The sequence below is a fragment of the Lutra lutra genome, chromosome 11 (genome assembly GCF_902655055.1).
Source record: "Lutra lutra chromosome 11, mLutLut1.2, whole genome shotgun sequence".
Lineage (NCBI taxonomy): Eukaryota > Metazoa > Chordata > Mammalia > Carnivora > Mustelidae > Lutra > Lutra lutra.
This window is the reverse complement of record NC_062288.1, coordinates 13,138,977-13,151,270: the sequence shown is the minus strand read 5'-3', so window position 1 is coordinate 13,151,270 and position 12,294 is coordinate 13,138,977. Positions and strand designations below refer to the sequence as shown.

General features: G+C 42.2%; 1 protein-coding gene across 8 annotated transcripts in view; it reads left to right on the top strand.

The window, feature by feature from the left end:
- Nucleotides 1–12,294, top strand: part of SUGCT (succinyl-CoA:glutarate-CoA transferase) — an 802,332-nt gene that overhangs the window by 543,815 nt on the left and 246,223 nt on the right. The window contains exon 13 of one of the 8 annotated variants that reach the window (XM_047694507.1): nt 1,351–1,627. The exons of the other annotated variants lie outside the window; for them this stretch is intronic. Within the exon in view, the coding sequence (XP_047550463.1) occupies nt 1,351–1,392 (42 nt within the window). The 3' untranslated portion in view covers nt 1,393–1,627. Of the gene's footprint in view, nt 1–1,350; nt 1,628–12,294 lie in introns of those variants that run through there. 8 annotated transcript variants of the gene reach the window in all.

Below are 12,294 nucleotides of genomic sequence, written 5' to 3'. Positions count from 1 at the left end.
GATCATAACCTGAGCCGAAGGCAGAGGCTTAACCCACTGAGCCACCCAGGCACCCCTCGATGCCTTTATTCTTGGGCAGTAAGCCGGGTGGCACAGCCTTCCTGCGACAGTCAGCAGCCACGTTTGTGTTCCCTTCCCGTCTGACTGTGCACCCAGCCTTTCTAAACAGCACAGTAGTGAAGGCTGGAGCTTACACTTCTGATTTCTATTAATTTTTAGGTTGTTGCTGTTGGGTTTTGAAGGTTTTATCTGTGCTTATTCATACGCCCAAGATTTTTTTTAATTTATTTTTTTTACAGTCCTTGTTCTCTGAAAGCCTAAAGTTTCCTTCAGGGACTAGTTCTGGGAAGGGGGAAAATGATAAATAAAGAACCATAAACAAGCCCAAGGCAGCACTTGTTTCAAAACCCACTGCATTATCCGGTCGACTCTGAGGGATGTTGCTTCATTTTTCTTGCTCTCTTCTCATTTCGTTGAGTTCCGCGTTCGAGAAGACAACACACTCCCATGTGGCTAACAGCCTGCCTCCCCAGTTGGTTTACAATGGCAGTTCGCAGGATGTTCCTAGGTGCTCTGCATGGGCTGTTGTACATTAGTTTGGGACCCACTGGCTTGCCTGTACAGCACAGCTGGGCTTCTTCTCTGCTGGGCTTTCTAGGGACTTTGCCAGCCCCGCGTACTCGTCAGTCTCTCAGAGGAGATGCTCCTAAAATGTGTTTATTTCTCTGTGTCATCTTTATTTCTTGCAGCGTCTTAGAGTTGGAGGACCACGTTCTGAGAAACGCTGATTTATATGGCCATCATTTTTATAGGGGGGTTTAGTTAGGGAAAGGTGCCAGAGCTTAACGGTACCTGTGCTATTATTATATTTGAAGCAGTAAAAATGTCCTACCACAGTGCATTAAAAATATGGAAATCTTGAATTCAGAACTCACTAGAGTGTTTTCCCCCCAACATGAGACTGAAGAAAAAGAGGAAAATGACAGAACTCATTTAAAAACACACTCTGATTCTCTACCAAATCCTGAATCCACCAGCAAGTTAATCCAGTCGGATTCATAACTACCTGCAGAGTGTGGAGAGACACCTGGGTCTCAGGTACCACAGGCCCCTCAGCCATCAGAGATGTTGTTGCATTTCTTCCTCCTCCTCCTCCCTCTTCTACAGGTGCAAGACAGTGCAATATAGATTAACCAACCACTGATCATTTTTTATAAGGGAGATTGAAACAAAAATATTTCTGGACTGCCCCAATGACCCAGGAATCCATTTTTCCAGAATTTGCCAATGCCAGAATCGCAAATGGGATGATCTATTGTCCTATTTTAATTTATGCCCTTTAATTCTTAGGAGGGAAGACATTCACTGGTTGCTCTCATGAAAATAAGATGATAATAAGGCAGAAAATCAAAAGGTCTTGGTGACCTTGTTGAGTCCAGATCCCAATAGGCACAGAGCCTGATACAGAACAGCTACCCGATGCCTGTCCACGGCATGAACATCACCTAGCTTTGACTTCCATCTGTTCAAAGGAAAGGTGGGAGAGAAGACAGGACCTCTGAGGTTCCTTAGAGATGAGCGGGCAGGCTCTGTGGCTCCTAGATTGTTAGGGAACAGGCAAATGTTAACTGGAGCAAATGCAAACAGTTTTCTGTTTGCTGTAGATAGTAAGGACAACTATATGCTTTATTTTAAAAATTTAAAAAATCTTTCTTCCTGCTTCGGCTTTACCCTATTCGTTGTCTGTGACAACCTTTCAAATGTGAAGTATGAGTCCTCTTCTTTGCACAGAAAGTAAATCAAATTGTTGTTGTTGTTATTATATATATGAGTCTGCTCTCAGTCTTGAAAGTCGCCCACCATTTAAAGTGTTTAATACGTCATTAGGACTTAATTAATGCACTTAATTAACTCTTGGAAACAGGAATAGTTCCCTTTCCCTCCAAGGCCTCTTTTGTATACTTTGATTCCAGGATCTAAAATGTCAAAAATATAATAATACTTACTGAATGCCTACGATGTACCAGACACTACACAATACGTTTACATATTTATATATATGATCTTCCTTTTTTTTTTTTTTCCCCCAAAGAAACCCAAGAACTAGGTACGATAAAATTGAGAATATCAAAGCTGAGGTTCAGGTGATTTGCGTGAGATCCAAGAGCTGGTTAATGAAGGAATGGGAGTTCAAATCTAGTTATCTTCGGAGAAAAAGAAAAGTATTTTGGGAATAAGTAGTCCATTTCCAGCGTGTGACAGACTATGTAACTGTGGGATTAGTAGGAAGAGGGAAGAACCAGAAGGTGGCAGTGGGCTAAGGGCCCTGATGGTCCCCGAGCAAGGCTCTTCCGTAGAAGTGGGGTGTGACCCCCTTTTCTACCTCGCACCCTGAGCAGAGCTTAAACCTTATGAGGCGTTCAATTCCAAATGGTGTGGCCTTGAGGACAGCATATTTATCAGGATATTTATTTGCTTAAGTTTGGTTGTCCTGGCAATGTCTAGATTTTTTCCATTTGCATATAAATGAATCCAGATACTCAATAAAGTTTCCAGTTCACATATGAAAAAGATATCCTTAGTGGATTAAAGGTCAGGAATAGTTATGACTGTTTTTCGTACCATGCTATAAGGCAAGTAAGTATTATGTCTTTTCTTTTTAACTCAAACTTCATTTTTCACCTTTGTTTTACTTCTTGTTTAATGTCTGAGAAAAAACATGCCAAAGACATTTGCCTCTACTTCTTACTATTTAGAAGGACTCATTCTAAAGACGGGGGTTATGTCTTTGAAAGGCGGATGAGCGCCATTTTAATGTCTAGCTGAACACCTTTGTCATCCAGGGGCTTAATGAATGCTCTTGGACGATCAAGGGTAGATGAAAGCATCGGGAGGCCATCTAGTCCCAGGCTTTGAATAAGATCTCCTCCAAGGTTTCTATTGGGCTTGAAGCTTTATACTTTTATGCTATCTGAAGTTTGCCCATGAAATGCGTGCTTTTGACATATTTTTAAAAGAGGGAGTTTTGATTCTCACAGTAAAAGAGCTCAGAGGTCCAGTAAAGTGCTGATATAAATTTAGCTGGTTGGATTTCTTTTCAAAAAATTATTTAATAATAATAGGGAAGAAATAATAGGTCAGTGAATACTGACCTTTTCAAGGAAAAAAGGAAACTTAGCTACTTAAAACAAGTCACTGTGGATCCTTACTAAGGATACTGTATATAAAAATAACCCTTAGTGGTGCTGAAGAGTTAAGTTTTCAAGTCTGAGAAGATTTAAATCAAAACATCTCAGAAATTTTGTTTACTTTAGACCATTGCCTATAAGGTGATTCTGAATATTGAAAACCAATAACTACATACATATTTCTAGTGGAAAACAATGACTGTACATTCTTTCTTTCAGTGATAAGCCTCCTGTGCTACTTTAAAAAAAAAAGCCAAGTAAATTCTTATTTCTTACGTTTTACCAATTTTTGAAAATCATGTCATACTTCAGGTTTTTCATAATTATTCTGTAGATTATCTCAAATAATATTTTTCTTCCTTTATTTTGTTGCCTTTTATATACTTAAGACAACAAATGTATTTCTACTTTATTATACCTCTGCTCTGTAATCACGTTCTGTATTGCTTGTAATCCATTTCTTTCTTTTGCTAGAACCATTCTTGGAGATTTCCGTGTTTTAATTTTGACCAGTTGTTTTCTAGACCCGTTGCAAAGCTAACATCCCAAGAATTATTTTCAAAGGACCCTTGAACTGGTTTCAACATTATATGCCACCGATGTCTTTCCTTTTGGTCTTTTTGTTCCTATTTCGTTAGAGTATTACTTGACATTTCCTCTTAGATGTCTAATAAACATCTCAAACTTAACTGATCTTCCCGCTAGACCTGCTCTACCCAAAGTTGTTTTCATCTTTCTTGAAGCATGGTGGCTCCATGCTTCTACTGCCCAGGCCGGAAATCTTGAAACAACACTTGACTCTTTCTCTCACTCTCCAAGTCTAATCCAACAGGAAATGCTTTAGCTTTACTACCAAAATACTTCAGAATCTAACCAGACCTCTGCTGTGACCAGGGGGATTATTGAAGTGGTAGGCATATGCTCTCTCAGAATTATAATGAGCCAATAACTTTGTAATCATTAACAAACTGGAGCACTTAGGAAGAGAGAGCTAGATAGTAGTATGTCATGATTCATTCTGTTTTGAAATCTGCTTCCTTCCCCCACCACACCAAAACAAAAACAAAATAAAAAACCCTTGGTGGCACTTGGTAGCTATTTTTAAATAAGTTAGGGACTGTCAAATAGACATAGTAAGAAGTGATTGTTGAGTTCATGTCATGTATTCATTGTATAGTGACTTACAGTTTATAAAGCACTTTACATCATTATGCCATTGGATCTTCATACTCTTTCTAGGTAGCTATTTTTTTTTAAATCATTTTTTAAATTTATTTTCAGCATAACAGTATTCATTGTTTTTGAACCACACCCAGTGCTCCATGCAATCCGTGCCCTCTCTAATACCCACCACCTGGTTCTCCCAACCTCCCACCCCCCCACCTCTTCAGTAGCTATTTTTATCAGTGTTTTGCAGATGGAGAAACTGAGGCTTGGAGTCTAAATGATTTGGTCTCAACCTAACGGGGACGACATCAGAATTGAAGTCTGATTCTTGTGTTTTAAAATCTTACATGCTTTCTGTTGCCATGTCTGTCTTCTGGGAGGCATAATTAGGATCAGTGGTCTGAACTTAGACCTCTTCACTGAGCAAAGATGGACACCCTTGGAAATGGAGCCGTCCAATGCTAAACTGTGTCCCAGAGATGGCGAGTTTTCTCTCTATGGTGGTGGCAGGTGGAGGCAGATCCCCCCCCCCCATGCCCCCAACCTCTGCTACTTCCACCACCCCTCCCATTCTGGCCAGGGATACCATGGGAATCCCACATTGGTTAGGTAGCTTTTGGGGATGCTTTCCACACATCCTTTCAGAGATGAATTTCTGTTATTTATAAAGGCCTACGAGAATGTCGGCTTCTATAGGAACCCATATGTTGGAGATACTGCCAGGCTTCTTGTATTCTAATTTTTAAAAAGTATTTAATTTATTTATTTTGAGAAAGAGAGAGAAAGTGAGAGTGACCACGAATGGGGGGAGGGGTAGAGTCAGAGTTGAGGAAGAAGCAGTTTCCCCACTGAGCAGGGAGCCTGACAACGGGCTTGATCCCAGGACCCTGAATCATGACCTGAGCCGAAGGCAGACACTCAAGTGACTGAACCACCAGATGTCCCTAATGATTGGTTTTAAAGTCAATGTTGGCAACCTACCTTTACTCTAATCAGCTCTCTTCTTCTTGGGCATTGGCACTTATGGACGCCATAGTCTCATCTTTCAGAAAGGAGAGATGCTTTTCTCCCTTTCCTTTCATTAATAGTCATGAGGTAGACAGGTATTGAAGACATTGGCTTGATGTGTAACTTTAATAGATGAATTTTAGAGTATTTTGGAGAGTAACAACTCAAAGACATTTGAATGATTTTAGTCAATGTGGGATACAGGTGAAAGAAGAGAAGAGGAAAAACCCTGATGTTATAGTTGAGGACTAAGTAGTGTGACTTGACTTTATTGGATTAAAACATTTGGTTTTGAAGAAAAACAAAATCTTAAATGAAGAAATTTGGCCCCGTGTCAAAAGAATGATATTTCCCATCAGTAGACTTGTCATACTTTATATGATTTTTTTTTTTGCTATATTACTTCCAATTCAGCTTTCAAAGTTGTCCACAAAGAGTTTTCACTTTTTCTTTTAAAGATTTTATTTATTTATTTGACAGAGAGCAAGAGAGAGTGAGAGAAAGCAAGAGCCGGGGGAGCGGGAGAGTGAGAGGAAGAAGCAGGCTCCCCACTGCGCGGGGAGCCTGATGTGGGTCTCGATCCCAGGACCCCGAGATCATGACCTCAGCTGAAGGCAGATGCTTAACCTACTGAGCCACCCAGTTGCTTCAAGAGTTTTCACTTTTGATTCTAATCTTACACAGTAACAACTGAATAATTGGGTGCCCTTCCTCTATGTTTTACCTTTTCAATAAATGAAAAAAGAATCCGACTCCTACAAATTGTTTGGTAGCATCAGGAGAGAGACATGGCCAGTGTCCAATTTCCATACTCATAGGATCACAGGAATGGTGTAGTGGATGACTATTCCACTCTCTGAATAATGCTGGCTGGGATTCAGACAGTTGTGTATGGGAGCCCATGCCACAGCTCAGTTGTCACCGTGCCCATCCCCTTCCCAGCTCTGTGCTCCATGACATCTCCTTGGCAGCCTGAGATCCCTTACTGGGAGTATTTATATCATGGGAACCAGCAGATATTACAGAACTCTTCCCTGACCCCAAAGAGCTGGTTGGTAAACATTTACCAGTGCAACCCTGGTTGGACGCATTCAATTTATGTGCCTTTGCTCAAGATATTTGACCTCTCTGAGCCTATATTCCATCTCTGTAGGGTGTGGGGGGCTAGTACCTACTTCACAAAATTTTTGAAAAAATTTATGCGAGATAACTTAGATGACGTGGGACTTCATTAACGGTTATGCTAATGACATTAACGATAAAAATAAGGATTTCAAACATAAATAGATCTCTGGTATTAATTTACAGGGTTGCCTCACTCACTGTTAGCTAAGTAACAAGAGGAGCAAGATTGCAAAATACTGGGCGAAACTTGTATTTTTGGGTGGACAGAGCCTCCATGAGCTCTTTCTCTTATCAGTCTTTAAACTTTTTGATTTAATTCAGCATCTATTTTCAGTATACATCATATGGCAGACCACTATGGTAAGTATAGTGAGGAGTATGTTTTGTATTTTGCAGTCTGTTTCCTTTTGCTATTCTGAAACAGTAAAACAGTTCTAGAAGTAAGCACCAACAATTTATTGCGTGTTTTTATTCATTCTATCTTCTTAGACGTTTTTATCATATTTACTTATTTATATATGTAATACATATTATATACATGTTTGCTATTCTGTTTATTACCCGAGCAAGTGGAGAAATAAATGGAAAGCAAGAAATTGAAGATACACAAGGAAGTCAGCAATGATAGCCCAGGGAATGCGATAGAAAGAACGCTGTTGAACAGGGAGTTTTTCCATGTTTGTTACTTTGTTTTTTTCCCTTTCTTTCTCCTTGTATGGATCAGGGACAAAAAATGGGCTAGTGTGGATCCTCTGAGCATCAGCTGGAGATGCTAAGCTACATTTTGCTCCCCGGCCTGTAGTTTGAGAGGACAGAGGCTCAAGGGTGGAGTGGGTGGACATAGGTACCTAAGGAGAAGGAGCTAGGTTAATTCTCTAGAACCTTTGCCTACAGAGCAGTGGAGGCTGGTCTTGGCTAGTGAGCCAGCCCTTAGGCTGTTCAGAAGGGGCTAGAGTGAGGTTTCCTGACATATGGAGCAGTTGGAGAAATTTGGAGATAAAAGGAAGAAGGGTGGTTGAATAGCTTGAGGAGAAGGTAACAAGCAAGAGAAAATCAGAGATGCAGGATGTGAAATGAAATGATGGAACTTTCCATCTTAATGTAGACCATCTGGTCATCTTATCTTTAAAGCAGTGATTTCTCAGACATTTTTCATCTTATATCACAATGACCATATGTCCCAGATTTCCTAGGATGGGCCAGATGTCAAATATTTTTTGCCATTGTTAGACCATTGGTCCCAAATCGGGATTGGAAAATATGTCACTATTCTTACATCCTCCTCTCCCAACTTTTGTTTACCTTGATCACATTTGGTTTCCAAGTAGTTAACAGCCATCACCAAGCAGTTGTCCAAGGCAGTGGTTCCCAAATCTGACTGTGTGTCTAAATCATCTGGGACATTTGTTAAAATGCTAGTTCCTTGGTACCTGCCCCACCTTTATAGATCTCCAAATTTAGATTCTTTAGGATCTGGAAGATATACTCAGATGTCTGTATTTTTTACAAGTATCCTATGTGGTCATGAGGCAGCTGGCTTATGAACAGGTTTTTAGAAGCTGTGGACCAGTCAACACCATTCATACCTTCCTCTGAGCACTGCAGAGCCGCTTACAACAAGGCTGCTCATACAAGGGGTCCTTTGACTTCCAATTTTGGAAGTCCTGAATTTTTAATTCTAAATTTTGGATGGGTCCATAAGCAATTTCCGGGGGGGGGGGGGGGGAGGACCACAGCTTTAATCACGTTCTCAATGGAGTTAATGGATAAGAAAGGTTGCAAACCCAGGAGTATAAAATCATTCAGAAGATAGAAAGTACTTTCTTCAATGATCTTAGACTTCACTACCCTCCTGTTTTGTTTCACTTTGTTTTGTTCATCTTCTAATTAATCATATCTAATTACTGATCTAGTTGAAGTCTTTTTTCTGGGTTTAAGGAAAATGCACACAGACACACAGACACACACAGACACAGACACACACCCCAGTGACTTATTCTAAAACAATGATTCTTCTTGCAGACAAGTATTTTTGAATTTATCAGCCAGTTGTTTGTGTGCGCGCGCGCGCGTGCGTGTGTGTGTGTGTGTGTGTGTGTGTTGAGGGTGATGGTTTGTTGGATGGGGAGATCCGGTCACCTACTTTAACCTCCCTGTTTCCTCCGTCATCCCTGCCCAGTCTTCCTTTGTGCGCCAGCTTTCCCTGTGTATCCACTGAAAAAGGTTACAGATCTGTGATCCGGTGAAATCTTGTCTGTTTGAAACCTTGGGGTTAATACTCTCCAGCTGTGTTGCCTCAGCTCTAGGGAGACTTCTTCCTTGACAAGCATTTGTGGTTTAAGGAGCCAAGCAATAGACTAGAAACTTCAGGGCTATGAGTTCTAACTCTGGGTCTGCCCTGACACAGTGTGTGACCTTGGGCAATTCATTTGATCTCTGTCCAAACTCTCTGATGCTTGATAACAGGATTTTCTAGAAACCTCCCTGCCAATAAAGACATATGGAACCACTCCTTGGTTCCACAAGGGAAGGCTACACTTCATTATCCTTCAGGCTTTTAACTCTCTTTCTCCCTTTGCCCGCTTCCCCATGCCAGGGACTCCTGAGTCTTACTGTGGCTCTCTTCCCAAGTCTTAGAAACTACTTTCTTATTTTTCTTTCCAAAAATGTGTCAGCCATGCTCCTCTATTTCAGCTTGCCCCAGGATGCCAAACTTTGTCCCCAGATGCATACCCCATAAGACACAATTGCCCAGGCAGCCTTGGAACAGTGCGGGTTCTGGGGAACTGGACTCCGCCCTGGATTTCACGTGGCCACTGTACGGACAAGCGAGCTGAGTTTCCCTCTCATCCCCTGCATTCTACAAAGGACAATTTATTGCTTTATGAGCCTCCACAAATCATTTTTATACTCCCTCTACTTTTTAACATCTCCTTTTATAGAAAATGATTAAGTTAATAAATTTTATTAAAAGTGATACAATTCCAAGAATTTTTTTTTTTCTGGTAGAAACTATGCACTATTTCAGCATTTGGACTCTGTTAGAAGATCATTTTCCCTGATAATAGGGGTCTTTTAAGTTTTGGGAACACACACACATACACACACACATACTCCAGTGGGTAATATAGAGTTTTGCAGGGTGGCAGAAGAGAAAATGATGTTTTGTAGGGAACTTTGAAATTCCTGATAATGGCTCTCCTTTGAGAATACAGCTGGAACAGTAGAATTGTGAGTATTTCTTTTTTGCTGGTATCTTGCTCTGCCTCCTGCCTTAGGATACCATACCCTTCTGCGCACTGGGTTGGGATGTTTTAGTCACCTCAATTCTGCCAATGATAACTAAAGGTCCTTGGACCAAAATACTAAAAAAAGAGTCAGCATGTGGTTTGAAGGAAATCAGTCCAACAGATTTGAGATCCCCCGTGAGTGGACTAACTTAGTTGTGTGTTTTCACTCAGATGCCCTCTGACTTGGAATGGTAATAGTGGTTTCTTTTCTGGGTTGGAGAACCTTCCTTCCCCTGCCCATCACTCTCCTCTCAGTCTGAGGCTCCCCCAGAGCCCCCCACCAACCCTGATGTTTCTCCCCAGTAGCTTCCTTCTGCTGTGGCCCATCCTCTTTCCCTCTCCAGCAAGACCTCTTTGGGGTAACTGCCAACCTGGAAATTACTTGATTATCTAATATCTACACATTATTTCATTACCAAGGAAGTATATTAAAGTAACAATAATAGTTAACGTTATTTACTCTGTGCTAAGTCTTCTCACAGTACTTGACATGTAACAACTGCATTTCGTGATACCAATAATCCTGTGAGGTGTTTTATACACATATATGAAGAGCAAAAAAAGGGTTAAGAGAATTTGCCTAGACTCAATGAGTAAAGGCAATCTGATTGGAGACCTTGTGTGCATAACTAATATGATCCTCTTGTGTATTTCCTTATTTCTTGTTTATTTATTTATTAAGTAGGTTCTGTGCCCAACATGGGGGTTGAACTCACGACCCCGAGATCAAGAGTCACATGGTCAACGGACTTGAGCCAGCCGGGTATTCCTGAATGTGCTCCGTCTTTGAAAAATAGGCAGATGCACTGTTATATGTGGCCTTAAAACTGGGTTGGGAGCCTTCCACCTCTCCCCTCCCCCACCCTCCCCACCCTGTCACAAGAGCTGCTCTAAGGTGGACAGGAAAGTTGACAGTGGAGGAAGCAGATAGATGGGGCTCTGTCCCCCCTTCTCCTCTCTCTCTCTCTCTCCCACAGACACACATACACACACACGCATGTGCACACACCAAGCTGAATAGATATTCTTTTATCTGTTTTCACAATGGACTTCCAAGTCATGTTTCTTTTGAAGAGTTTCTCTGTTAAATACAAACAAGCTTTGAAAAGGACTACTTTCTACCATCCCACTTATCACAGCGCAGTCTTATCTCCTCCCCCCTCCCCCCATCTGGAAGTGCTAGTGTAACTCAGATGGTAGCTGAGGTCACCCCTTGTCTCTGAGGCTGCCCTGTCCTTTGAAATTTAAATAAAATTGTCTCTAGCCCCCCTTTCCTATCTCCCGCAAGGTTCCAATGCCATCTCCCAGACTGCTGCACATTCTCGAAACTGTTTTCATGGGCAGTGCTTCCTGGTTAAACTCTTGACCTCACTGAGTCTTACCTCCCACAGCTGCCTTTTCCTCCCTGTTCCTTGTTGACCTAGAGGGGAGCTCAAGCCTTTTTCCTTAACTTGCCCCCCTCCCCCACTTCCTTCGCAGTTCACTCCCACGAGGAACTGTTCCATAACGAAGACCTGCAGGCCACAGGGGAGGGCTTATGTCCCAGCAAAACATTTAAGTGGAATATTAAAGCAGCCTCGTTCTTAAACCATGTGAAGTCACTTTGCCACCAGGAATTCCTAATTGACTGCATTCCTGTGCGCAGCAGGCCCAGGCCTTCTCACTCTCTCTTCCTTACCCTCTCCCCCGGGCTCCTCCCCTTTCCTCTCCCCGTACTCCTCTTTCCTCCCCCTTCTTCTCCTCCCCCTCCCTCTCCCTCTTCCTCCTCTTTCTCCTCCTTGCCATCCCTCAACTCAAAATCCTACATTTCCTCAGCCAGGTTTTCCTTCCATGGCTCTCTTTCACCAGGTCTCCCAGAACCTCACCTTTTCTATCTCAAGGAGCAAGCATTAGGGTATTTTTGTAGACAAAGATCGTTTTCTCTGCAGAGAAACTGTGGTGCAAGCCAATGAAAGGGTTCCTCCCCGCTCCATGAACACGGGGTAGCCCTGTTGGAGGAATGGAACCGGCCAATGAGCAGTCCAGACCGGAGGCTGACTTCAGCCCTTACTGAAGAAGAATCGGGGGCCTGCGTGAAGGGCGGGAAAACAATTTGTCTTTTTCCTGAGCCATTAATATGGAGTTATCAATGATTAATCGGACACTCAGACTCAGGCACTGTGCTAAGCACCTCACCTTTTTCATCTACTTGAAATCTCACACTGTACGAAGTACATATTTCTGTTTCCTTTTGGCTAGTGACCAACGTGAAGCCCCTGGGCCCAAGTTCACGGTTAGGAAGTAGGGCAGCCTGCCTGGGGCCCTGCGCTGACATTCCGCACTCTGAACTGTACAGGAAGACGCTGTTCAGCCTCCTAGCGGTCAAAAGAATACTTTCTTCTGAATGCTTCAGTCCACCTTCTGGCGTCCCTTGCTCCCCACGGAAAGTTCCTCAGACTCCGTGTCTTTTTCCTGCCTTCTGAGAGACTCTGAGGGATGCAACTATTTTCGGCTCCCTTCTGGGAATATGTGCTTTT